The sequence below is a fragment of the Prionailurus bengalensis genome, chromosome C1 (assembly GCF_016509475.1).
Source record: "Prionailurus bengalensis isolate Pbe53 chromosome C1, Fcat_Pben_1.1_paternal_pri, whole genome shotgun sequence".
NCBI lineage: Eukaryota > Metazoa > Chordata > Mammalia > Carnivora > Felidae > Prionailurus > Prionailurus bengalensis.
Genome location: NC_057345.1, coordinates 191,798,298 through 191,825,869, shown reverse-complemented (window position 1 = coordinate 191,825,869; position 27,572 = coordinate 191,798,298). Strand labels below are relative to the sequence as shown.

The following is a 27,572-nucleotide window of genomic DNA, read 5'->3' as shown; positions in this document are numbered from 1 at the left end:
ACTTTCCTCCATCCCTCACTGCCATGGCTTGGTTTAAGTGGCCAATCAGACTTCTTTCCTGGAGCCTAGAAAAAGACTTAGTGCCTCTTTGTAGATGGGAAAATGAGAATTGTTAGTAGCAGCCATTATTCCCCTGTGTTGAGGAAGCTGGTCTGCAGATAAGCATGAAATCTATGAAAGAATATAGCAGAGGCAATTACTTGAAACTCTGAGTTCAGGTTTTCCTGAATCCCAGCTGTATTTCTCACTTTCTAAGAAATAAATGTTCAACATGCTCATAGATTACACTCAACTTTCTCAGAAAACAAAACAAAACAAACAAAACTCCTTATTTTTTTGGCTGAGCCATTTTATTTTTGACTGAGCCATTAAAAAAATTTTTTTAAATTTTTTTTTAACGTTTATTTATTTTTGAGACAGAGAGAAACAGAGCATGAATGGGGGAGGGGCAGAGAGAGAGGGAGACACAGAATCGGAAGCAGGCTCCAGGCTCTGAGCCATCAGCCCAGAGCCCGACGTGGGGCTTGAACTCACGGACCGTGAGATCGTGACCCGGGCTGAAGTCGGACGCTTAACCAACTGAGCCACCCAGGAGCCCCTAAAAAAATTTTTTTTAACATTTATTCATTTTTTTTTTAATTTTTTTTTTCAACATTTATTTATTTTTGGGACAGAGAGAGACAGAGCATGAACGGGGGAGGGGCAGAGAGAGAGGGAGACACAGAATCGGAAACAGGCTCCAGGCTCTGAGCCATCAGCCCAGAGCCCGACGCGGGGCTCAAACTCACGGGCCGCGAGATCGTGACCTGGCTGAAGTCGGACGCCTAACCGACTGCGCCACCCAGGCGCCCCCATTTATTCATTTTTGAGAGACAGAGAGAGACAGAACACAAGCAGGGGAAGGACAGAAAGAGAGGGAGACACAGAATCCGAAGCAGGCCCAGGCTCTGAGATATGAGCACAGAGCCTGACGCGGGGCCCAAACCCATGATCCACGAGATCGTGACCTGAGCCAAAGTCAGATGCTCAACTGACTGAGCCACCCAGGCGCCCCACTGACTGAGCCATTTAAAATTGTTTTTAACGTTTATTTATTTTTGAGAAGAGGAGACAGAGCATGAGTAGGGGAGGAGAGAGAAAGGGGGAGACACAGAATCTGAAACAGGATCCAGGCTCTGAGCTGTCAGCACAGAGCCCGATGCGGGGCTCCAACTCACGGACCACAAGATCATGACCTGAGTTGAAGTTGGACGCTTAACTGACTGAGCCACCCAGACACCCCAAGACTGAGTCATTTTAAATTGTACTTTTATCACTTGAAATTGAGAATCCAAGAAGGAATCCAATTTCCTTCTCAACCAATAGTACAACATGTTCTGCCCCCCTTTCCTCAACTGAAACAGGTTATCAGTGACTTCAAGGTTTGAACTCCTATTTCTTTGATTCCAAGGATCTCTACTTGTATCTTTGCTTATAAACTGATTAAAAGTTCTGGATGTTGGTTGGTAGAACACTCATCTTTCTCAACACAAACGTGAAGACTGGGAATTATTCTGTCCCTTGTCCAAGATCTGTGGATTATATTTCCTAAATGTTTCTGTCACGTATTAGCTTTATGACAGTAATTTGACCTTTACTTGATCTCTATGTGGCTCATTTCTTTATCAATAAGATGGGGGTATACAAAATGGTACCTACATCACAAGACTGTTAGAAGGATTGCATAGAATAATATATTTGAAGCACTTAGAATGGCGACTGGCACAAAGTAAGGGTGTCTGTGGATACTTTGTCATTATTACTGAATTGATCACTGAGTTTATATGCATAACGGTATCATGATGTAATTCAGATCTATTCCTAAGTATTTTCTTATCCCTATGCTGGTCTTTGCAAAATTGAACCTGTAACTCCTTTACTTAATAAGATAAAAACAGAGAGGGAAGCAAACCATAAAAGACTCTTAAATACAGAGCACAAACTGAGGGTTGCTGGAGGGAAGGTGGGTGAAGATGAGTTAAATGGGTGATGGCCATTAAGAAGGGCACTTGCTGGAATGAGCACTGGGTGTTATATGTAAGTGACAAATCACTGGGTTCTATCCTGAAGCCAAGACTACACTGTATGTTAAATAACTTTCATTTAAATAAAAAAAAAGAAAAAAAACACATGAGTGTCTAACATGAAAGTCAAACTCCTAGATGTGATGTGGATTATTCTTCAGGATTAGGCCCCTCCTCTCTCAGCACTCCTTCACTAGGACCAAAGTATTTGTAACTCCTTAGGAAAACTACCCTATTTCTTGTATCCCTGTCTTTATTTTTGTTACCCTCTAGCTAAAATGCATTTTCCACAATTGGGCCTGGCTGCCTCCTGTTCATCCTGTATAGACTCCACATTTCCATAAAACTTTAACCCCTCAAGAATTATTTTCAAATTCCTGTTACTTTTCTACAGATTTTCGTTGTACACAGGATAATCGCTGAACCTGCCATACTGTATCGTAATCTCCATTTATGTCTGTACTTCTCCATGGATAAGGGAGAGAGACACGAATGAGAGTTCCATGGCAGGAAGCCCATGTTTTATTCAGCTTTCAATCCCCAGCACAAACCATGATACTTGGCACAATCTTTGTGAAATGAAGAAAGACATTATGAACAATTCTGCAGAGTCAACCCAAGATTACAGATGGAAGAGGTCAGAAAACTCATGGCCAAAAAATGGGAAAACATTAGGACAGCTTTACAAAGACTTAATTTTCCACAATGGCCTCCAGGTATAACATCAGTTGAGAATCACGTGATGTCCTAAAACTATACAACATTTTTCTCCAAATAAGGCCAAAAGAATTTTATACTGAAATTGATGCATAGATTTATGGCTTTAAAATATTTGATTTTACATGTTATCTTTGATGCACCAATTTGAAAATTAGTATGAACTTCAGGACCAAAATGAGTCTGGCAATCCCTCAGGTGAATTGCTATAGGTTACATGATGCAATAAATCAATTTAACTACGTGTGGTAGATGCAAAACAAAGCATTCCATTCAGGAGTTTCCGTCACGTGGGGCATAGTCATACAAGGAATGGCTATCGTATGGTTTCACAATTTATCTATATACGTATTAAAGGAAACTAAAGAAAGAAAATCGAAGGAGCTCTGGGAAGAATATCTATTCTACTTGTTACTTTATGGAAAGTGCTTTGTGGATACTCAGTAAATCTATATCTGGTTCCAAATCAAAATTTTTCTGATATTCTTATTCTTCACAAAACCTGTAATGTCTAGTTCAGCTATTCACCAAAAGAGATCTAGAAATCTAAAAAGAATTCAGATTTTGACATTAAATGGTTATTTTGGTGGATTCTAAGATTACTCTCCCAAATATACACACATAATTAAATTTCATATTTTCAAGCTGTTACAGAAGCCCTGATCAGAGGCTTAACTTGAACAACTATACTCTTGTCCAAACAAACTCCCTCCCTCACCATTGCCATCACATCTACAATGAAACAAGTTAGAAACTGACTTGGAGGGAATAAGTTTGGACTTAATATTAAATTAGTCTTTTAAAACACTAGTCTATGAAAAACTGATATTTTGTTCACTTTTTCTTTCCATTTGCTCATCCACTTTCATCCATTAAATATTTTTTTTAAGTTTATTTATTTATTTTGAGAAAGAGAGAGAGAGAGCACATGAGCAGTGTAGGGGCAGAGGGGGAGACAGAGAATCCCAAGCAGACTCCATGCTGTCAGCACAGAGACTAACATGGGGCTCGATCCCACAAACTGTGAGATCATGATGGGAGTCAAAATCAAGAGTTGCACACGCAACGGACTGAGCCACCCAGGTGCCCTTCATTCACTCATCCATTCAATAAGTTATTAAATACCTACTATGTGCTAAATGTTAGGTTACAAAAATAAAAAGTACATTCTCTGCCCCCAGTACACTTCCACCGTAGAGGAAGGAAGGGAACATACAAATAAAAACGTGTTCATGACACGGTTCATGGCAAGTATGGACCATTGCACTGAGGGGTTAAGGGGTAGAAAGAACTGAGGAGGGAATAGTTGGCCCAAGAGCAGAATATTTCTGAATAGGGACCAGTGTATGATATGAGAAATGTGGATGCTGTGCTCTCCAGGTGTCTTGTGTCTGACCTCTGATATTTTGGTTCTACATTAAATACTGCTTCCTTCAGTAATATTTTCATCTTGACCTGAACAAATGCCAAATTATACATTACTTTAAAAAATATTGCTGAAATGGTACCTAACTTTTGCCAGAAAGTAGGATTTGGGGAAAGGATTTAAAAGGAGGGTGGTGGTTTAGGCAAGTCTCAAAAAAGGAGAAGGTACCTTTGATGCACCCAAGTGTAAACGTGAATCAAGATAGAGGGCAGGAAGAGCAAGCCAGGGAAATGCCAAAGGGCAGGGACTTTCAGAAAACTGAAGGAGACGGTTAACAGGCTGACCATTTGAAATTGCCTCGTTTCTTAATAATCCCTCCTTTCCTATTTTCTTTTAGATTTTCAATTTAAAAAATGTTTAGAACAAAGAGAACTAGTTAACAGCAACCGAGAAAATCCAGAGGAAATACTGCCTTAAGAATTTGACTTTGTTGTTGTTGTTATTTGGTTTTCAAATGAAAAGAACTTGCAAGGATCTCTGTAGGCCAAAAAAAAAAAAACACTCAACATACATTTCATGTTCAACTTTGGAATCAATATTTTTTTCTAGCTGTGTGCTAAGTGCCTTCTCTAAATGAAAGCTAAACCTGATTAAATCCAGCTTTGAAAAAAGATTACTCTTAGAATTATTTCTATAGTCTAACTTATCCTCCTACCCTTTTCTCCTTTATGTATGGCACAAACCCAACACATATTTAACAAACACATATAGTACCTGCCATACCTTGTAAGAAGTTTTATAAATAATCCCTCATTTATTTTTCAATAAAACCCTATGAGGTAAGTAGTGTCATCATAACCATCTTATAGATGAGCAAAGTGAGACATAAAGGAGGGCATACTCGACACAAATCAGCCAGCTAGTCAGTGGCAGAACTAGACTTGAACCAGGCAGTCAAGCTTAAGAATACAAGTTAAGAATACAACCTAAGAATACATAAGAATATACAACTTAAGAATACACAAGAATATACAACTTAAGAATACAAGTTATTAACCACTATAGCCTGCTGTCCTACAGGGCCTACACCTCCCACCTTACCACTCTAGGACCTTATGAAATAATAATACTTTGAATCCAAAGGATGAATATCCAGGCTGAATCTCATGGAACGTTATTTATCATTATTGCTTCCTCTGTTCCCTCTATGTCTTCTACAGACCTTACAGGCAGAAGTGTTTGCTACCCATTTCTGGGATGGTGTCCAGCTTCCAAGAAAAGTACCTTTCTCTTCTAGAACTCACAAATAGTATTACAAGGATAAATTATAATAATAATGTCCTATGCACAATTTCATGTGGTCAAGCTCCAATCACAAAAGTTCCTTGTGGTTTCCCATCCTTTCATAGCCATGTTTTTCAACTCAAGCAGATGCCTTTCTAGTTTCCAGACCCTGCATGGGTTCTTCATACATGACCCTAGTGAAACTGTCATCATAATTGAATTTCTTAATACTGGATTCACAACCATGATGTTAGTTAAGAAGCTAAAAATAAAAGCTGTGGCTAGCTCCAGTTTTTGTGTGCATGCATATTAATTTAAATCATTTCCCTTTAATTATATTTAACACACATTAAAAATTTGGTAATTATAAAAGACCTTTAATTATCAACATTCATTATTATCACTATTATTAACATACATTAAGCACCCACAGTCTGCTAAATGCTATACTCAAGATAAAAGGCATTAACCTTGCAATTCCACTGTGAGCAAGATAGAAGACAATCTTCTTCTTCCAGACAGAGAACAAAATTATACTTGCTTAACTTGACAAAGAGCCAATGGATGAGTCAAGGATAAAATCTAGCTATCTTAACCACTAGACAATTGGATAAACAAAGAATGGCTATAAAACTGTGCCACTTTAAGCACATCTGAATCTGTTCTTCCATAAGTGTTTTAATGCCTGCACGAAATTTTTTTGGTGGCAAAACTTTCTGCTTCATAGGAATACCTAAATTGTATAAACACTCAAGTCATTTGAGACCAACTTTACAGTATACACTTTGGCATCCAATAGAATGATACCATTTTTGGTGGAAAAATAAAGTGTGGCTATAAAATAATGAAATGATTTCTTTCTCCTTTCAAGAAGAGGCTCGTAAGCTGGCTTTGAAAGAAGTTTCAAATGAAGACTGCTCAAAGCTTTTGAGGAATGGCAACATCAATGGGACAGAGGTATGTACTCCAGGGTGCTACTTGCAAAGTTAACATTTGAGTGAAAAGAGGCTACGTTGGATTAAGACATATTTGAAGCAAAATGTCAGCACCTTTACTTAGTTATATAATCTGGAGTAAATAAGTTAACTTATTTGAGCCTTAGCTTCTTCACCTATACAACAGAGTGAATAGTGCTGAACTTGCAGGTTTTTATTGAACAGTACATTTGAGTATATATAATAAAGTGTTTGCAACTGACATGAACTTGGAGCTAGCAAAGAAAGTCCCTGACTCCATGACATCCTGGGTACTATTATGTGGCTATCTGTTGTCAGTCTTAGCACGCAGATTAATGCTATTAAAACGGAAGTTAAATAATTAAATTGCTTCATGGTTTAAGTAGGCTATTATGCAATTGGAAAATGTATTGCATTTTTGTTTTGTTTTGTTTTGTTTTGTAGAGACACAGAGAGAAAGTGGGGGAGGGGCAGAAAGAGAAGGAGAATCCCCCGCAGGCTCCACGCTCAGCACTGAGTCCAATGCAGGGCTCGATCTCACAACCCTGAGATCGTGACCTGAGCTGAAATCAAGAGTCGGATGCTCAACCAACTTAGCCACCCACGTGCCCCTTGCATTCTTTATACAAACCTTTTATAAGTAACCCCTGTTCTTTCGGCACCGTGCTATGTTCTGGGCACACAGAGGAAATGAGATCCACCCACAAGGGGCTCAAAGTCTAGTAAAGAGATATTAAATGTGGAAAGTGATAACATGAGGTAGAAAAAATTATAATAAAAATATGATAGTGTGCGTTGGGTAGGAAGTAGTTAATTCTGCCTGTAGCAGAAAGGGGTTAGGGAAGTATTAGTAAAGAAAGAGACCACGACACTGGGGTTTGAAAGAAAACTGGATATGCACTATGGGAAAGAGGGCTGAATGGCAGTTGTCCTGTGCCTGGCAGAAGCAACAGCTGGGTGAAGACACGCAGACAGAAGCACTCAGCTTCCTTGAGAAACTGTACACAGTGTGTATGGTGTGTGCAGTGTGGTGTGGCTAGAGATGATGCTAAACATACAGGTGGGGGGGGGTTAGGTTGTCAAAGGTCATGCCAAGAACTCAAAAGTAAACCCTGGCTAATGTGGTCAAATGATTTCAGACAAGGATACCAAGGCTATTCAATGGGGGAAAAGCAGTAAGCAACAAATGTTGCTGAAAAAACTGCATATCCACATGCAAAAAGAAAAAAAAAAAAGGAAGGTGGACCTTTACCTCACACCATATACATAAAAATTAGCTCAAAGTAGGTCCACAGACCTCAACATAAGAGCTAAAACTCCACAACTCTTAGAAGAAAACATAGGGCAAGAGCTTCACAACACTGAAGTTGGCAATGATTTCTTGGGTAGGACACCGAAGACAAAAACCACAAGAGCAACAAAGTAGAAAAACCGACATCACGAAAATGAAAAACTTTTGTGCACCAAAGGACGCTATTAACAGAGTGAAAAGGCAACCTACAGAATGGGAGAAAACATGTGCAAATCATCCATATGGTAAAAGGTTCATATCCGCAATATATAGAGAATGCCTAAAACTCAACAACAAAAATGAAACCACCCAATTTAAAAAAGGGCAAAGAAAATGAATCCATGTTTCTCCAAGGGTATCTCTCACTTTTTGAAAATTCATGTTATACCATTTTCCTCTTACAAAAGATCTATATTAGTATCTTTTTTCTCCAACCAAAAGAAATCCTTTTTATGAGAAACAGTGAAAATAGTGTTCAGTGTTTGTTTTGTAGCCAGCATGCACTACGGGGAACTAGACTGGTGTCAGTCTTCCCTGGGAATGACACTGAGCATCAAGCTGCCACAGCTTTCAACTGTGTCTGTGAGCATCTGTGTTTCATCATGATTCACAATGGGCAACCATTAGCAAGATGTGTCCTAAGGCATTAGAAACGCCCGGGGGGAGGGGCGACTGGGTGGCTCAGTTGGTTAAGCCACGGACTTCAGTCGGACTTCAGTGTAGGTCATGATCTCATGGTTCCTGAGTTCGAGCTCCGCGTCAGGCTCTGTGCTGACAGCTCAGAGCCTGGAGCCTGCTTTGGATTCTGTGTCTCCTTCTCTCTATGCCCCTTCCTCACTCACACTCTGTCTCTCTTTCTCTCTCTCAAAAATAAATACTAAAATTTTTTTTTAAAAAAGAAGAAAAGCCTAGGAGACATTATTTTTTGGGGGTATTGGAATGCTCAAAATTTTCCCCATATAAACTAACGGTAATTGTTTTTGTGCTTCATGCCATTTTGGCTTACAAAAGGTTTTCATTGGAATACTCTACTTTTGATAGTGGGGGAAACCTGTATATAAATGGCTAATAGACACATGAAAAGATGGTGAACATCACTAGTCATTTGGCAGATCCAAATCAAGACTGTAAGATGCCACCTCATACCGTGTTAACAGGTATGATGGATGGATACTATCTAAAAAACAAAAAAAGAAGAAGAAGAAAAAGAAAATAACAAGTGTTAGGATTTAGAGAGATTGGGAAGCCTTGGACGCTTGTTGGTGAGAATGTGAAATCGTATAGCTACCATGGAGAAGAGTATGGGGGTGCCTGGGTGGCTCAGTCGGTTAAGCACCTGACTTTGGCTCAGGTCATGGTCTCACAGTTCATGAATTCGAGCCCCACATCAGGCTCTGTGCTGGTAGCTCAGAGCCTGGAGCCTGCTTTGGATTCTGTCTCTCCCTCTCTCTCTGCTCTTCCCTTGCTTGTGCTCTTTCTCTCTCAAAACTAAATAAATAAACATTAAAAAAAAAAAAGAAGAGAGTATGGTGGCTCCTCCCCCAAATTTAAAATAATGATATGACCCAGCAATTCCATTTCTGAGTATATACCCCAAATAACTGAAAGCAGGGTCTGGAAGAGGTATTTGTACACTCACATCCGTGGAAGCATTATTCACAATAGCTAAAAGATGAGACAACAAAAGTATATATCAACTCATGAATGGGTAAGTAAAATGTGACATATACATACAATGGAATCTTATTCATTTATAAAAAGGAAGAAAATTCCTGCACAAGGTAACAACACAGATGAACCTTGAGAGCATTATGCTGAGTGAAACAAGCCAGACACCAAAGGACAAATACTGTGTGATTCCACTTACATGAAATACCTAGAACAGTCAAATTTATAGAAACAGAAAAATAGAGCAGTGGTTGCCAGGGCCTAGGGGAGAGGGCAGTGGGGAGTCACTATTTACAAAGTACAGAAGTTCTGTTTGGGATGATGAAAATGTTCTGGAGATGGATAGTGGCCGATGGCTGCAGAACGATGGTGAGTGTATTTAATGCCACTGAATTGTATGCTTAAAAATGATCACCATGTAAGTTTTACGTTACATACATTTTACCACGCTGAAAGAGAAAATAACTTTATTCTCCTTTCTGTATTGCTTAAGAAGTATAGAGTTTTAGTTTTATCAGATGGAAAGAGTTCTGGAGAGGGATGGCGGGATGGTTGCACAATATTATGAATGTACCTAGGGCCACTTAACTGGATACTTAAACATCAGTTAAGATGGGGGGTGGGGCGGCTGGTGGCTCAGTCATTTGAGTGACTGGCTCTTGATTTTGGCTCAGGTAGTGATCCCAGGGTTGTGGGATCGAGCCCCACGTGGGGCTCCACAATGAGCATGGAGCCTGCTTAAGATTCTCCCTCTCTCTGTCTCTCTCTGTGCCCCTCTGCCCCTGTCCCCCACCCACACTCTCCCTAAAATAAAATTTTTAAAAGTTTTTTAAAAATTAAGCAAACATGGTTAAGATAGTAATTATTATATGTATTTTACCACAATAAACAAAAGTCCTACCAAGATCAAGAAATTTAAAATATATCCCGGAGGCATAGGAAATGTACAGTTGTTATAATGCAGGAGAGTGACATGGTCAAATTTTGGAAAAAGATTCAGATGTTTACAGGAATATAGTAATTTTATTCATGAAACAATAAGGAACCTTCTCATAATAGTAAAAACCTCACTGGACAAATTAAATAACCCTTAACTAGACAATGCCTATATATAATGTGACTATTCAAATGACATTTTGCCTTGATCAATGTGTGAACTTTTGATAGGTGTTCTAGATATGTGCTATCACACTACAGCAATATCAATTGCTTTGGATGCTTATTTGTTAATGTTTGGATCTTCATAGAACATAGGTGACTGTAAATTACATTTTATTTAAAAATTAGTAAGTCATGGGTGGTCGACACAGCAGTGAAATTAAAGGCACAGAAAAAGGGGACGATACAATTTCTTTAGAAGCATATCCATCAATTCTGACTTCTGAGGATTAAAAATCTGCCTTTTCCTTTTAAAGGGGGAATACTTCTTTACGATTTCTGCAACAAATGCCATTTATCCATTTCTTTGCTTAAAAAGGAGGGATTTTTGTAGGGAAAGAGGGCTGGAAAGTCAGTTGGAAAACATCAGGGCAATGTCAGTCTGAAAATCATCAGCCAGTTGCAAGTTAAAAAAGATTTGCTAAAAGTAGCAATGTTTTTACTGGTTCAAGTCTGTCAGAAGGCTTTGGATTCTCTAGTGCCTCACACTAGTAACTTCAAAACTAATGCATTCCAGATGTCCCTATGATCATCTAATCAGACATCAAAAGCTGTATGGTGACAAGCTCACATGCTGCTTACGAGGACACTGTATGTTTCCACAAGCGTAAAACATACACAGTAGCTACTTTTAAAATGTGATTCATCTCAATCAGAATTCTATTTTAAAGTACAGAGGTATTAGGAAGGGCCCACCCTCCTGAGAAAGAACGAAGTCTTTTAAATGTCTGTACAGTGTCATTCTGTGACTAAAGTTGGAAAGGAAAAACCAAAATGAAACTTGCGCTTCAGAAGAGTTTCTGTTGTGAGAAAAAAAAAATCCCCCATCAGAAGAGATTTCTAAGAATCACACCACGCTCAAGGAAAAAAAAATCCTTCCCTCGCAATACCCATCATTTTACATCTTCCCAAGATAAACCCCCCATTAACCCTTTCCTTCCGTGCCATCAATTTTCAGTAACGTCTGCAACATGGGAAGCCCACACAGATCAGAACATAGAGAGGACGTGGTCTATACCTTTGAGCTTTCACTTGAGAGCAACATGATCTACTTGTACTTTAACCTTCAGATTTAAGTTGTGCTCTCTTCTACAGAATTTAGGTGTGCACAGGTATGGGTGTGTGTTTTTCTGCTGCTGCCTTTTTCTGTGTATTTGGCCTCTTAAACACACACGCACCCCTTAATATTATTACCATGAGCAATAAAAATAAATTTTGGTGTTCTGGATGGAAATACAACCTCTCTCCATGAACAATTATAAATACTGAGACATTAAAAGGAGATTTAAAGTTGCATTCATACCAACAAAGTTAATTTACATCTGGAACCCTAAAGGTGCTGATCTTCATTCCTAAGAACAACAGAAGTTCATATAGGATTTCTATTTATTATTTCCTTTTAGTTACGTGAAATTTGAGGAAATCATGCACAATTTAAATAATTTTCTTAGGGTCACCAAGTCATTGCTGCAATCAGACTACAGGATCTTGACCATTAGGCTAAAGCTACTCTAAACATCATCTTTACCAAATTTTAAGCAACACTGTGAAATTACATCTGCCCATACTGCTAACACGAGATATTCACTAGTGTTTTTGCTAAGAAACACCTTGTAAACGTTCCCATACTCTTGAATTAATTCACATCCAGGTTTTTTTCTCTTTTCTTCCAAATCACTTGAAACCAGAAGAACCTCTTAAAGAAGATGGAATAGGAGGAACATTTCGAAGGGGGAAATCCGCAGAAGTGGTGGGCGTACGAGAGAGATGCTGTCCAGACATTTCTAGTCTAATCAAGGATTTTCTAAATTCTTTGAACACAGTTATTAGAAAATTACAAAGCTATAACTGCCAAGATCATGAACTTCTTGATTCTAGAACTCACAGTTTTGTTGACAGAGATGCAGAGCTCAGATAATTGACTCCACTGCGTGCATATTAATTTCTATTCTCTGTTCATACATCAAGGGCGCAAAGTTAGGCTTTATTACATCCGTGCCTAGAATTATCAGGTTTTTTTTTCTCTTCTTATAATTTCTGTTCTTTCTGAGAGCCAATTACTATGTGAAATCATTGCTGGAACTGTAAAGAAATGAAGCGGTTCTCACAATTGAAACCACTGACCCAAACTGCTGGGTCAATACGCATTTTAATTCCAAGAGGGGAATTTGTGTTTAAGCATCTCTCTCCCCTTGTCAACACAGGTAACACATTGTCCCCAAACAGAAATTCTAAACTAAAGTTATTCAGGGAGTAAAACAGTATGTTGAACAAATAATTTCACAATTTTCACATTACAATTCACATATTCGTTCCTATCTATAAATATAGACACACAAGGATGCACATCTTTACGAGAGGTGTTAAAAGTTGTTGAATTCATTCTGTCCGTCTCAGAAGTAACAGCTTTAATCATCTGGTGATATATTTATGTGTCAGGCGTCGAGGCTTGAATACAAAAATGAACACACTGACTCAGGCCTCTGAGGAGCTCAGCCTTGTAGTAGACATGTAAACAAGTGGTTATATTTGGGTGAGATAAGAGCCAGTAGAGATGGTGCACATGGGAATTCCCTCTAGGGGCTTGGGAGGTGAGCACAGTGCAGACTAAAGGCAAAGGGCACTAATTCTGATCCTTACAATGTATTATTTGATCATGTGGTACTTGCTCGCAGATTGCGAGCGTTGCTTAATTGCTTTAGATCTGGTTGGACATCATGACCAGTTTGTAAGTTTCCTGAGGACAGGAACCATGTCTTATGCTTTCCAGATGGCACAGAGCAGAGGTCTTGGACATCTAAGGGATTAATTAATTTATGTTGACATGAAAGCAAAATTCATTCAATTTTCATTATGTGCAGATCAATCTAAACAGCAAAAGACGACATGTCATGGTTATTTCTTTAATATCTGAAACTTCTGAATAGCTATACATCTTTTAGACTTTTCGATTCTGGACTAGACCGAAGAAGAATGATTAGGCAGCATACCCCTAAACAGGGATCACATTTCCCAGGTTCCTTTATTAGTCACAGTACAGACATTCAGCCAATCCAATTTTTTTTTTCACCAACCTCTGCAAGATTTGGTAAAAAATTCTATTGCAGAATAAATTAGGTTTCTGGATTTTCCCCACCTGGAACTCAAATCTTATAAACATGACTGCTTCAGAAATTAATCTGCCTAAACTTGCCAAACTAAGTAAACATTGGGCCCCATGAAATATTGGATGGCAGCTTTATCTCTTAAAAACAAGGCCATATGAAAACCATCGGTGCAATGTGTCTCCAAGCTTTGGTCTTATCAGCGCACAGCGTGAACAGCTGGAGTTACAAACACCAGGACTATTATTAAATCACTGTGTCAGGAAGGGGGAAAAAAAAAGAAAAACCTTTTGTAGGTTTCAGTGTCTCTAAATAACGCAATTATATATTACATGCTATTTCTCCCACCCTTTTGCTCATCAATATCCATCTCTCCTCATTGGAAGACAATGGATAGAGGCTTCCTTCCAATCTACATCAATGCCTACAAAAATTACTTTATTTCACTGTTTCTATAGCTACTTAATTGCATATCTAATGAATAGAAAAACATGATTTGGTCATTCAAAATTATTAAGTTTCTGTTTCGGGTTTTGACAGTCAGAGACCTACAGTCAAAAGTTCTCTGCCATCTCTCACTGACAATTGATAATTTTAATCCTGAAATTTAAGCCACTTGAATTTCTCTGTAATATTTCAATGCTTTCTTCCATGGAGGTGAAAGCATTTAAACCGGAATCAGCATCGATGATGATTTCAACATATGTGATTGCACAAAGGAAAATCTCTCACGTCAATACTCCATTGGACTATCTGCAAAACACAAACAGAATGCTCCTATTCCCTGGAAATATTTCCCCTCTCTTGAAGCTACCTGCCACTATCTTTGCTGATAAAATACCAAAAACTCCAAAGAACCATCTCATCTCTATATACACAGGGCCACTGGAAACACCTCTCCCCAGGGTGTCTTCCTTTTACTTCCGATCTTACTCTTGCTTAGAATTGTGTTGTTACTCGCTGAAGAGTTATTGCTGACCTCTCGCTGCAGCAATTCAAAAACCTATCTTGAATTTACATCCTATGTGTTGGATAGGAAAGGTGATAATAACATGAAACAGCCTTAATTATTTAATATTGGGGAGGTGGTAATTCCCACTCCACTTCTTAATCTCTATCATTCATCATATTCTGAGAATTGATGGTTTTCTCTCGTTATTTCATCCTAAACCTGCAAACAAGTAGTTCTTGATTATTTTTTTTTCCTTTTAAAATTTAGTGATAGTCTCAAAAAAAAAAAAAAAGAGTGATAGAGTCTCTTTCACGAAACACACATGCATGTGTATTGGGTGAAAGAATAAAACTCCAGAGTTAACAGACCCTCTGAAGCTCATCATGGACTCCCAATTTAATAACCTCAATATTGCCATGTTATTTAAAAAAAAATAAAACGTATATATTATGGATACAAACTTTTAAAAGACAGACCAATATTTTCTTAATTTATTTTGGTGATGCAAGACAAGTAACAGTTTTAGAACAAACAAAGTCATTTACTATCCGAGAACAGCCACAGCATTATAATTTTCAGGAATCCACTTTTTAATTTACTCGCCCTGCAGGATCATTTTGCTTTAGGGGTTAAATGTGAAACTATAAACAGTCATTAAAACACAAAACAACCATAGTAGTTAACCGGATATTAAGAAAAAAATCACATCTGTTTTAGAGTTCTCTTCCACCCACAAATTCAGGAACATCAATTTCAAGAACCTGGTTTTATGGCATGCCCTTAAGCCAAGAACACCAGGTTACAATCAAGGCAAGAGAGGTAAGATATCCCATACGCAGACTCCCGCTATTACTTCTTGCCCCCAGGATTCTCTTTCTTTAATTCAAAAGCAGTCAGTAGAATTGGATTTTCTATTGCTTTGAAAGATAAACAGTCATTACAATTTGCACATTAATAATTATACTATTCTGATTAACTGATGGGTTTATGAAAAGAGAAAGAAAGAGAACAAGTTTCCATGCTGTTTAGCTGGTGGTACCCTAAGTAACCAATAGTGAGACTTGGTGGCTTTTCACTACACAAAATTTGAGTCTTGCAGAGGATCTGATTTTTCTAATTCAAAAGCCTTTTAAAATGTCACCTTCTCTGAGAGTGCACATCTTAAATAACCAATTTGTAATAATTTAACCAGTCAGAAAATAAGGGCAACTTTTCCAACTTTTCACAAACATGTATCTCTGGGCATCAAAGAAAGTTCTTCCCGCTATAGTAAGCCTAATGAAGTGCAAGTAAAAATAACAGTCATCAACTGTGGTTTTAAAGGCAATATTTCAACATAATCAAATGTGTCAAATATTCATCCTTACAGCTTTTTAAGCTGTGGGTTATAAGTACGTTTCATTTCTTGGGAATGATTGAACATAACCCACTTGGGGCTCTGCCATCTGTGAATTACTTACATGTGAACACTCTGGTTAAGAGATGGAAATTTTGATTTTTTTTTTTCCTTTGGATACTGAAATGCAATGCAATCACACAGAGCTTTTTAAGCAATTATTTTTCATGTTAGTTGCACCAAGGCTGTATTATCACATACTCCCCACATTATCATCACTTATTAAATCATAGGCATCAAGTATGGTACAGCTGAAGTTGTAGAACTATGGAATTTGAGAGATAGGAAAGAATCTACGGTCTCTAATTCTTCACTCCCTGGGCTCAGGCGCTTGCCACAAACACCCCTCTCTGCAGTGTGCTCTGATGTAAGAGTTGTGGTTGTGTTCCCATGGTTTCCTGGAAAGGCTTTCCTCTTATCACTGAGCAAACAATAAAAGTGACTATGGGGCTATATGTAGGGTGCCACATAATTTATCATCCATACATGGACACCTCTGAGAGTTAGTGGGGACACTATTAATAATTATGCCAGAACAAGGACTGCTCCAGGCAAACCTAATCATACTGTTACCCCAGAGATGATGTGCAACTCAGAGAACTTCTCCCAAGGGCCTCAAACCATTTCATTAATGCTATATCCAATTCTACTTCTGTCTGGAGCTGCTCCGTCCAATGGAAACAGAATGTGAACCAGAGATCTAGTTTTAAACTTTCTAGTAGTCATGCTTTAAAATGAAACAGGTGAAAATAAATTTTGATAATGTATTTAACTCAAACCAATATACCATAGTATTATTTCAATGTATAGTTAATATTAAAATTGTTAGCAAGATCTTTTATATTCTATTTTTTATATTTCTTTTTAAGTTTATTTTCAGAGAGAGAGAGATAAAGTGGGGGGGGGGGAGAACAAGTGGGGGAGGGGCAGAGAGAGAGGGAGAGAGAATCCCAAGCAGGCTCCACACTGTCAGTGCAGAGTCCAAGACGGGGCTCGATCTCATGAACCATGAGATCATTACCTGACCTGAAATCAAGAGTTGGACACTCAATCGACTGAGCCACCCTGGTGCCCCACTCTTTTTTATATTTCTTTCTTTAGAACTCATTACACATGTTACAATCAAATTACATTTCTAGTGCTCAATAACCACACGTGGCCAGTGGCTATAATATTGGACAATGCAGGTCTCAACAGTCCATGAGTCAGGATACTCAGAAATAAATGAACGGAATTATAATACATTCACACACATGCCTTTTTCTTCTAGGTAAGAATAGACACACCTAAATGTCTTCCTTTACTAACTTTGCTTGTTCTGCACAGTAGGGCAGTTAACTGTTTCTTGCCTGGGGTGAACTAGACTTTGGAGCAGACAAACCTTTACATGGTAGATCTCTTTTGGAGAACAGAGAGAATGCTCGTATTAGAAAAGGTGGGTAAATTGCTGAGAAATTCTAGAGCTTTTCCCAGACTAATATGCGTCCCACATTCCAAAGTCCAACAGACATGTACACTGAGAATCCTCCATGTATTTGACACTAGAAACAGAAAGATAAACAAGGCATATGTCTGTACCTTGGACTGTGAGGGCTTAACGTTTTCTTGGACATCATTTTACAGTTGAAGAAAGAGAAGGCTGTGTGTGATGCAGCAGTATTCTGTGGCAAGCCAAGGACCAGACTCTATTCTTTGGGTCTCAGGTCTGCACTTCATCAGTCAAAGAGAACACTCAGAAAAGGAAGAGATGTGTTTTCCTTTTTACTGTTGATACATACAGACTCAGCCACTGCTTGGTAACTTGTATATGGTTAGGGAAAAGGATGTGGGGCACCAGTCTTTCTTCTTGAATTGGGATTTGCATCTTTGCTAGTAATAATATACTCCCTCACCAAATACCTCAACTTAGAACTCAATGGTATCACAGTTTGGTAAGAATATGGAATTTATCAGAAACATAATAGTCTTCATTTCCTATAAGAAAGCAATATTAAATATCTTTACTTGGTCTAAACACAGAGAATAAGTGAAAAAAAAACCACTGAACAAAATACTGGTGATTTTCTGCATGTGAATGATGGCAACACAATCAGATACACTCTAATTTGGGGGTATACTGACATTGTAAAAATAAGCAGTAAACTGTAACTTTTCTCATTATATAGCTTCCCTTCCTCCAATCCAATAAGCTTGGGCTTAACACGGTCTCAATCAGTGTGTTAAACACACACACACACACACACACACAAACCCCACATATTGGTTCTGTTTATACTCACCATTAAGTAGAACACATATACCTGATTTCTATTAAAGTCATGTTCCATTAAATATGTTTCCTTAAAAGTTTGGTGGGGAAACATTACATCTAAAATATTTTCAGAACACTTGCTTCCTTGTTTACAAAAAGAACTATGCCAAAATACTGCCATAAACTTATTAGTAAATACTCAATGGTTTGGCATAGTGACTCCTACCTCATGTACTGGTTCTTAGCACTCATGGCACTGGTTCTTGATAAAAACATTTTACACCAGACTGGGAGAACCTGGTTAGCTTATTCAGCATCCTTCTTGAAAACACTGCTTTTGTTCTTAAGACACTGTCCACAGTGAGACTTAATATGGAGAAGAGCCTTGCTTTTAGGAAACTTTTTAATATGACTATGTTATTGAAGACCACCTTTTGCAGTAACAGATAGCCATTAACCAAAATCTAAACCCCAGGCTATTTCAAAGAATGGGCCACAGTTACAACTCCTCAAAGTGACTCAGGATTTATCAGAAAGATCCATCAGTACCATATAAAAGGAGGATATTGTCTCTTCAGGAAACGATTCTCCATTTAACCTTTCAGCTGTTAAGCATGTCTTGTTATAAGCACTTCTCGTATATAATTTTATTTTTCTTTAATTTTGAATGCTGAGTTCTAGAAACCCAATACTGGTACCACATATACAAGATATTGGTATCTTGAAACTACATGACCAGCCACCACGGCATGACTTCACAAAGCACTGCATTAACGCTGAAAATATATAAACTATATCCTTGGGTGTTACAAAGCGGGAAGAGGGAAATTCAGCAGAGTAGCACGCTGGTTAAGAGTATGACCTTTGGAGCCAAATGACCTGGGTTAAATTCTTGGCTCCTCTACTTACGCGCTGTGACTTTAGATTAATTACTAAACCACCTTCTGCCTCAATTTCATTATCAGTAAGATGGAGACAAAAAATTGTACACACCATGATGTGGAAGTTTAAATGACTTAGGGTAAAGCACTTAAAAGAGTCCTTGGCACATAATTACTATTTTGTAAATAATAGCTATCACTAGAACTTATATTCTAATGATAGCTCATACTACCTATTACTAACACTATACACACACACACATATGTATATATATATATGTATATATATACATATATATATATTTATATATTTCCCATTGAAAGATCTCTAATGATCAACTTCTTAAGACTCCAAAGTCCTAGTTAGTCTATGGGTAAGGCACTTTGATCTTTCATTAGAAATGCAAACTCCAGGATACCTACTAGAGTAACAGGTTTCAGACTCTGGCCACTGGATTGTGAAGCACTCGGCTGGGCGTCAGCAGGTGGGCCTGGCGCTGGGTCACTGCTTCTCCTCACCAGCAGTGGAGTGCCTGTAGGACAAAATAAGAGGTGAGAGGTCAACAGAACCCTGGGGAGAAGAGAGTGCATGGTACAAAGCAATTTAATTAAAAAGGTTTACAACATGCTTTTATGTAAAAACATTCTATTTCTAAGGATGCTTGTAAATTAATCCATTTAATGATCTTTTGTCATCTATTTACAGACTGACACATGGAAAGAAAATCTTTCAACTCTCATCTTTCCTCACTTGCATTTCAAAACGAGCCATTGTACTTAACCAAAAACTATTTGGCAGTGCAGAAGTTGACCGTGTGCAATCTGAAACAGATCTAGAGAATATATCTGAGTATTAAAAAGAATGATTATCCAGCAGACAAGTGAAGAGATTCCCATAGTCAGTGCAATTTGTTATTCAGTAGAGCTAGAAGTATAGTTATCCCTGCAATTTGGTGCTTCCCAAATCTTTTGAATGATGAAATACACTGAAATAAATTATTTGCTGGGGTTATAGCATTAATGTCTATTTAAGTATACAAAGAGATTGGTTCCATTCTCTTCCTTTTCTCCTAAAGTAGATAAAACTGATAAGGAAAATAAGTTACTTCTTCTAAAAATATATCTTGATTTCTTTTTAATTTAATGAAAGCTTCCACTATTAAATATTTGAGCCAGTTATTAAATTCTGTGAAAAGATCATACTATTAGAAAGTTCAAGTGAAATTCAACCTTAACAGAGCTAGCGGTCTAACTAGTCTGCCTGCAATTAGGCCTAAAATAATTTGTTTCATACAAAATTGGCCACTATGGAGGAAACTCTCAAAAAAAAATCTTTTGTGGTCTAAAAATTGCTCTCATATAAAAATTAACTTTTTATTTGCATGCTTTGGGGAAAAAAGTAGAAAGCAGTAGAAATGCAATTCTCCATTTATCAATATTCTGAAAAATATTCCCCAAGTCTCTCAAGCTCTGGCTGTTTAAAATAACATTTTTTTCATATTCCATTTTAGATGGTGTGGTTACAAAAAGTGAATCCATTTTGAAGTTATTTACAAATCTGATTTTTGTATGTGTTCCAACATTTTTATCCTGTGTACAAAATATAGACGCTAACACCTTCCATCTTTGTTCAGGTTCCTTTTATCCTTGCTTTTTTTTTTAATTAAAAAGCTTTTAATGTTTATTTATTTTGAGAGAGAGAGGGACAGAGTGTAAGCAGGGGAGGGGCATGGAGAGAGGGAGACAGAGAATCTGCAGCAGGATCCAGGCTCTGAGCTTTCAGCACAGAGCCCGACGTAGGGATCGAACTCACAAGCCATGAGATCATGACCTGAGCCAAAGTCAGACGCTCAACTGACCGAACCACCCAGGCACCTCATCCCTGCTGTTTTTTTTTTTAAAACTTCTTTTATAATAAGAAATTAACAAGCTATTTAGAATGAAACACTATCCAAAATGTTTATAAATCCAACTTTATGTTCCATTATTTCTTTTTTATTGATAAACATTTCACTGCATTATTCCCTAATTCCTCCACATCCATCTACAAATTTTTTAAGCAAGTGACATAGCAATAGTTGTACAGCTGGCAACTGTGCTTGAATGAAACATTAAAGGAAAATAAGTGGAAGAGAAAGTATCATAAAATCTCAAGACAATAGAGTTCCAGTCCTGTACCAGTATTTATTTTTTCCGATTCAGCTGATCTGAATTACCATTAACATAAAATGGACAAATAATTCTAAATGTGGTATCTTCAGAAGCAACCCATTATCCTTAAAATTAAAAAAGAGAATAGGGAAAACTCCACGAAACTCCAGTTTGTTTCTGAACATTTAATCCACACCAGGACACTGCATGCCAACAATCTCAAACCGGATTAAAAACAAATCAAAAGCAAGTAAAACCAGCATGGGACACCAAGATCCAAAAATAAGTTGATTTACAGACACAGAAATGGAAATTTTAGTGATTGACAGCTGCACTATTTTTCTAGCTGAGTCATACACATGTATATGAATGTATATAGAATGTGTGTGTGTGTGTGTGTGTGTGTGTGTGTGTGGGAGAGAGAGAGAGAGAGAGAGAGAGAGACAGAGACAGAGAGAGACAGAGAGAGTGTGAGAGAGAGAGAAAGGGAGAGAGGGAGAAAAAGAGAGGACAGCAAGACCTATTGTTTTTTTTTTTTGAGTAATAAACATATTTTTCTTAAAGCCACACTAGATAATTTTCATGCAGCTATAAGGCATAGTTGTGACTCTGCTTTCCATCAATGCCTGCTATTTTAATAAGAAAATGTTAAATTATTTAAGACATAATTCTATAACAATATGAATTTGAGTTTGTGCATTCAATCAATAGGCCATAATATTACATGGTGTCTCCCAGAACAAGACAGTTCAGTGTTGTACCAGCGTACCCACTCTTTGGGACATTAACCAACAAAACATAACAAAACAAAACAAAACAAAACAAAAAACTCCAACAAAAGCAATAACTAACATGGCTAGATCTTAAACATACTCTCAACTTATCAGGAGTAAGTTCTGTTGTTGTCTACTTTTTCTGGATCAGATACTTGAATGCCTTCTGGTGAGTCACCTTCTAGTTTTTCTTTGGCTGCCTTAATGTGTTAATACCAAGTATAAATCATTTTGTAAAGGAATTAATATGGGGCATATTTAAATATGAACTGTTACCTCAGTTTTAAACAACCCTTCCCTTGGCAACTGAAAATTCATTTTAAAACCAATTTTAAAACAAAATTTTAACACAAATTTAATATTTGTTTCTTTTTCATTGCCAAGCCTCATTTGAGGATGACTTCCCGGAACAGACTGAGCCACAACTTAAAAACAAAGACAGACACATCCTAGTATAGAAAAGAAGACGAGTACTTTCAAGTCCTGGAGATGATGTGGGGAGAACCTTGGATAGAAGGCCCACCTTGCAGGCATGGCTACCCGGAATGAAAAGGAGACAACCACATCCAGTTTTATAGAATTTTCTGTGGGAGGGAAAAAGTAAATAAAATGTAACCTCTGCGTCAAAGGAGCTTATAACCTAACAGGGAAGGTCAGACTCTAAGAACTATCATGTGTCTATGCAGTGGAGAAGACCGTGGGTTTTGAAGACAAAAAAAACTGGGCTTCACCTTTCCTGGCTCTGTGACATTGGGCTGCTTGATGACACAAGCTCATCATTTAAAGCCTGGTGATAAAAACAGATCACAGAATTGATGGGAGGCTAAAAAAAAAGGCAGGCAGGCATGGGACATGGTACTGTGCGGTCTGCAATTTTTATGCAGGAAATCCCCTTACTCTCAATAAAAAGGAGATAACAGCACTTGCTATTGTTATGAACAGTGTTATCTGCTCAAAAAATTGAACACCTGAAAGTCAGTTTTCATGACATTATATGTAAATTAAAATAATAAAACATAATTCTGTGCTGAGCCAGGTATAGACTTACTATAGAAATCAAAGCTTTTAAGATTAAAACATGATGTTGTGGGAAAGGAGTTCAGAAATGGAAAAAAAAACCAATAACCCATTATTCATTGATAGTTTTTAGTTAACTGATAAAGGACTCTTACTCTTAGATTTTAGAGGCAAAAGCCCTCAGTTCAGCTTAAGAGAACAGCAGTATTCCTTGGATATACCAGTTTAAAAGCCATTGACTGCAAAGCCCAAAAATAAGAAATGTTTTATACTGTAAAGCATAAAATCTTATACAATTGCATTATGTTTTTCCACATAGTTAAATATTTGAGGCCTCATTACGCATCAGGAGCTCTACATGGAGTGGCCGATATTAAGATGAATAGTCAGGGTGCTTACTTAGGGTTTATTTTTAAAAAGAGGCTGCGAGGACAAAGAACAATTTACACACACGTGCATATCAGTGCAGCGTTCCAGTGGGGTCACATGTGGGTTATTGAACCCATACCCATGCGCATGCACACTGTAGACTAGACCAAGCCCCACTTTATTTAGGCAGAGGCACAGAAACTTAACGAAAGTCACAGAGAGCCAAAGAGAAGCAAGTGACCCTCAAAGCAGAAAAGTTCCTGATCAAGTGTGTAGCTCCTGGTGACCCTGTCCTTGAAGACAGGGTCTTGCCACATCAGGAAAGTCTAAAATCCTTTCTGGGGCACTGACCATGCATATCCAGGGCTTTCATTCCACTCAGGCTGAACTTACTCCCACACTCACTGCTCTTGCTTGTAAGAAGATGGCTAGACTCCTCAGGTTCTCCAGGCCTTGAGGCAACCAGCACTGGAGTCAGTTCCTGGGTGTCTATGAGTGATGGCACGTCTCCTCCCACTGCTCAAGCAGTCACCATTTTAATGATAGTAAAACTAGGATTCAAAGGGGTACAGTTACCTGCCCGATGTCCCCCTATAAATGTAAATAAAGGAGCCCAGAGGAGGACCATCTAATCCATTTGGGGGGGAAAAAAGAGGGCTAAAAGGTGCAGCAACTAGTTAAAAGGATCAAATTGGTACATTAATGAATCATGCAAGATATAAAGGCCAACACAAGTTATCTCCAGAAGTTTCTGTCCCTGTTATAATAACACACACACACACACACACACACACACACACGCGCGCACATCCTCGATGGATTTTTTTCTACATTTAGAGGATGTGTCTGGGATGGAATTGACTTAAATGACAGATAATATGTTATACATAAAATTCTGTCCTGGAGATTTTCAAAGACATCTTAGACATATAGACAGTTATAGAGACTGAAACCAAAGTCCAGAAGAATCATCCACATGATGCCTCAATGGGCAGAGGAAAAACAAACAAAAAACAAGGACTTTATTTTTTTTTTAATTTTTTTTTCAACGTTTATTTATTTTTGGGACAGAGAGAGACAGAGCATGAACGGGGGAGGGGCAGAGAGAGAGGGAGACACAGAATCGGAAACAGGCTCCAGGCTCCGAGCCATCAGCCCAGAGCCTGACGCGGGGCTCAAACTCACGGACCGCGAGATCGTGACCTGGCTGAAGTCGGATGCTTAACCGACTGCGCCACCCAGGCGCCCCAAAAAACAAGGACTTTAAACATGAATCCCATTTCAAACATCAGAAAGGCACATGTTCTAAATTGTATGGTGTAGAAATTTATCTAAAAATGGTTAATGAGTCCCCTGAGCAAAACCAAAAGGCTAGCTTGTCCTTAATATTGGTGCCATTCATTGTAGGGCAATTGATACCTAGAGCTCTAGGGGGTCCCAGTCCCAGGTAACGTGCCAACAGGCGTTCTGTAAGAAGTTGGTGGCCTTGGGGCACCTGGGTGGCTCATTTGGTTAAGCATCCAACTCTTGATTTCAGCTCAAGTCATGATCTTGCAGTTTGTGGGATTGGGCCCCGCGTAGGGCTCCGTGCCAAACATGGAGCCTGCTTAAGATTCCCTCTCTCTCTCTCCCTCTGCCCTCTCCCCGTCTCATGCATGCACTCATAAAAATGAATTGCAAATGGTTAAAATCTTACAAACTTAGGGGCACCTGGGTGGCTCAGTTGGTTAAGCATCCAACTTTGGTTCAAGTCATGATCTCATGTTTCATGGGTTGGAGCCCCAAATCTTAGCTTTAGCCCACTGAGGGTTAGGTGGATCTATTTTTAATACAAGATGTCTTGAAACACATGAGAAACAAGACAATAGATGTTTAGTTGGGTATTCATAAGGATGAGTTCATATTAGAAATCATATTGGCTTCCAGAACAAGGGAGCAGAGATAAGGATGAGGTAAACAAAAGAGGAAGGATCAGGACAGGTGTATCAGTGACATCACATGTAAAACAATGAGAAAAACAGAATTCTATGTTCTCACAGACTTCAGAAAGAAAGGGTATCTAGAATGACACGTGGTTAACAAAGCCACAGAGGCGAACCCGGAGGGAAGGTCGAGTGGGAGAATGGAGAAAGGAATAGGAGTTTACATGACAAACTGTTATGTTGAGAGAAGGGGTTAAAACCTAGGATTTTTAGAATTTCAATTTTCCTTTGCTCTAAGGGATCACTTCTGTGCTACTGAGTTATCAAATCACCAAAACAGTTTAAAGAAAGAAACATGCTATCTAGACAACGCTTCTGAACACTGAGGACAACAAGATAAATAGGAAGGGGAAAATGCTATAGAAATATACCTAAATTGGTAAATATCTCACTTTGATGATAAAAATGAATTGCAAATGGTTAAAAATCTTATAAACCTAAAAAGCGATAAATAGGAAAAGACACATTTTCCCTAGTAATTAATATTAATAGTATATTAATAATATTAATAGTATGCATAAGCCATGTCTTGGTTTCATATACTACATTTCCTTAATAGAGTTTATACTAGTCAGCACCTAGAAGAATGCCTTTCAATTATCCTGTACTTCAACACTCATTGAATGAATTTGACATTAAGTGAATCATTTTGACGTTAAAATATGGGTATGTTCTCCTGAGATATGGTGAAGAGAGATGGGGGTTCAGGAGATCTGCCTTCTAGAGGTGGCCCTGGCATGACATAACTTCCAGGAAGCTTCTCTACCCCAGAGTCCAACCTCTTTCCCCATCAGCTAAGTAAGCATGTTGGATCGGCTACACCAAAGTCCTGTTCCAGATCTACAAAGAGATAGTTCTATGATTTATATAGCCAATTAGAAAATTGAAGTCAAGAGAAATTAAGTTCTTAAGTCTCTTGGACTTGATTGCTACTCCAGTTTTATTCACTTGACACTTTTCTATTGTGGGGTCCCATCTTCTATGTGAGGAGGTGTGTGAAAATAAGGGGAATGACAGCTCTTCAATGCAGGGGGCATTCCTTTCATCTAAAGAGGTCAGCAGAAAGAAAGATTTGGATAGAGAGACACAGGTAAAAGGAAAGATCGTGGGGAGGAGGGGCGAGAAGGCAAAAATTAAGCTATGGTCACATGGGCATGTCTGGCAAGATACTTGACCCACTAGCCAAGGCACACAAGTACCCCTTCCAGAGTGCATGATCTCTCTTGCAGATGATGAAACTGCCTTGTCAGCATTTGCTTCCGATTAATCCCGTCAATACTTCAATAAAAAAAAAAAAAGATGAGTGAAAGTAGTACATCATTTGTAAAGGAGACAACTAGATTTTTTTGTTGTTGTTTTGTAAGGATGTTATGGGTGTTAGATAAGGCTTTTCAACTGATACCTACCAAACTCCATTGTACTGAAATCTGGAGATCCATTAAAAAAATCTGGTAATGATATCAATAGGGGCACAATTTATGGCAAAGGGCCGAGAAGAGACCACTTTCGCTACAGGAGTGCTTGACCAGTTTTGGATTGTGATGAATGCGGCAGCTGTGACATGCTTTCAGACACCATGATGGAAAAACCACATGAGAGAAACCAAGTCAAATTCTAGCAGACTTGTAGCTGTCCAAATATTTTAGTCTTAAATATCACCGCTTTAGGAAAGTAACTCCCAGTATTGCCATAAAAGGGGCAAAGAAGTTCAAGTTGACTAACAGTATCATTTTTCTTTCATTGTGGATTGCAAAAGCCATGCCCATTTTAAACACAAAAGGATAAATGCAAGTAATGCACAGAATAGTCACCAGCTACACCATAGATATGAACAGGCACATACATGATAAAATAACTTTCAGTATTTGCAAAGCTGCTTAAATTGGAGGGCTAGTGGTATAAAAACAAGTGAGGGGGGTTTAAACTGACCTTTTTTTGGAAATTATACTTTTCTCTGAAGATGGTTATGCCTTCAACTCAAAGTATATTATTGCTATATTCCTGAGGATACATGCTTTTTCTCATATTACATGTTTCATGTTTTGGACAGTTGATACATATAAATTTAGAATGTTTTATATTGTTTAAAGTACTTCATAGCATCGAAGTACTCATGCTGTTGAAAATCAGTTAATGCCATGTGCTAGACATGCCCGAGGTCCCTAGTGTTATATTAAGAACGATGGCAAGCAA

At 38.2% G+C, this 27,572-nt stretch overlaps 1 protein-coding gene across 2 annotated transcripts in view; it reads right to left on the bottom strand.

Annotated features, from left to right (window-relative positions):
- The window catches only part of PARD3B (par-3 family cell polarity regulator beta), a 1,020,722-nt gene that overhangs the window by 526,750 nt on the left and 466,400 nt on the right, over positions 1-27,572 (bottom strand). For both annotated transcript variants that reach the window (XM_043577601.1, XM_043577602.1), the window contains exon 4: positions 19,511-19,620. In XM_043577601.1, coding sequence (XP_043433536.1) covers positions 19,511-19,620 — 110 coding nt within the window. The remainder of the gene's footprint in view (positions 1-19,510; positions 19,621-27,572) is intronic.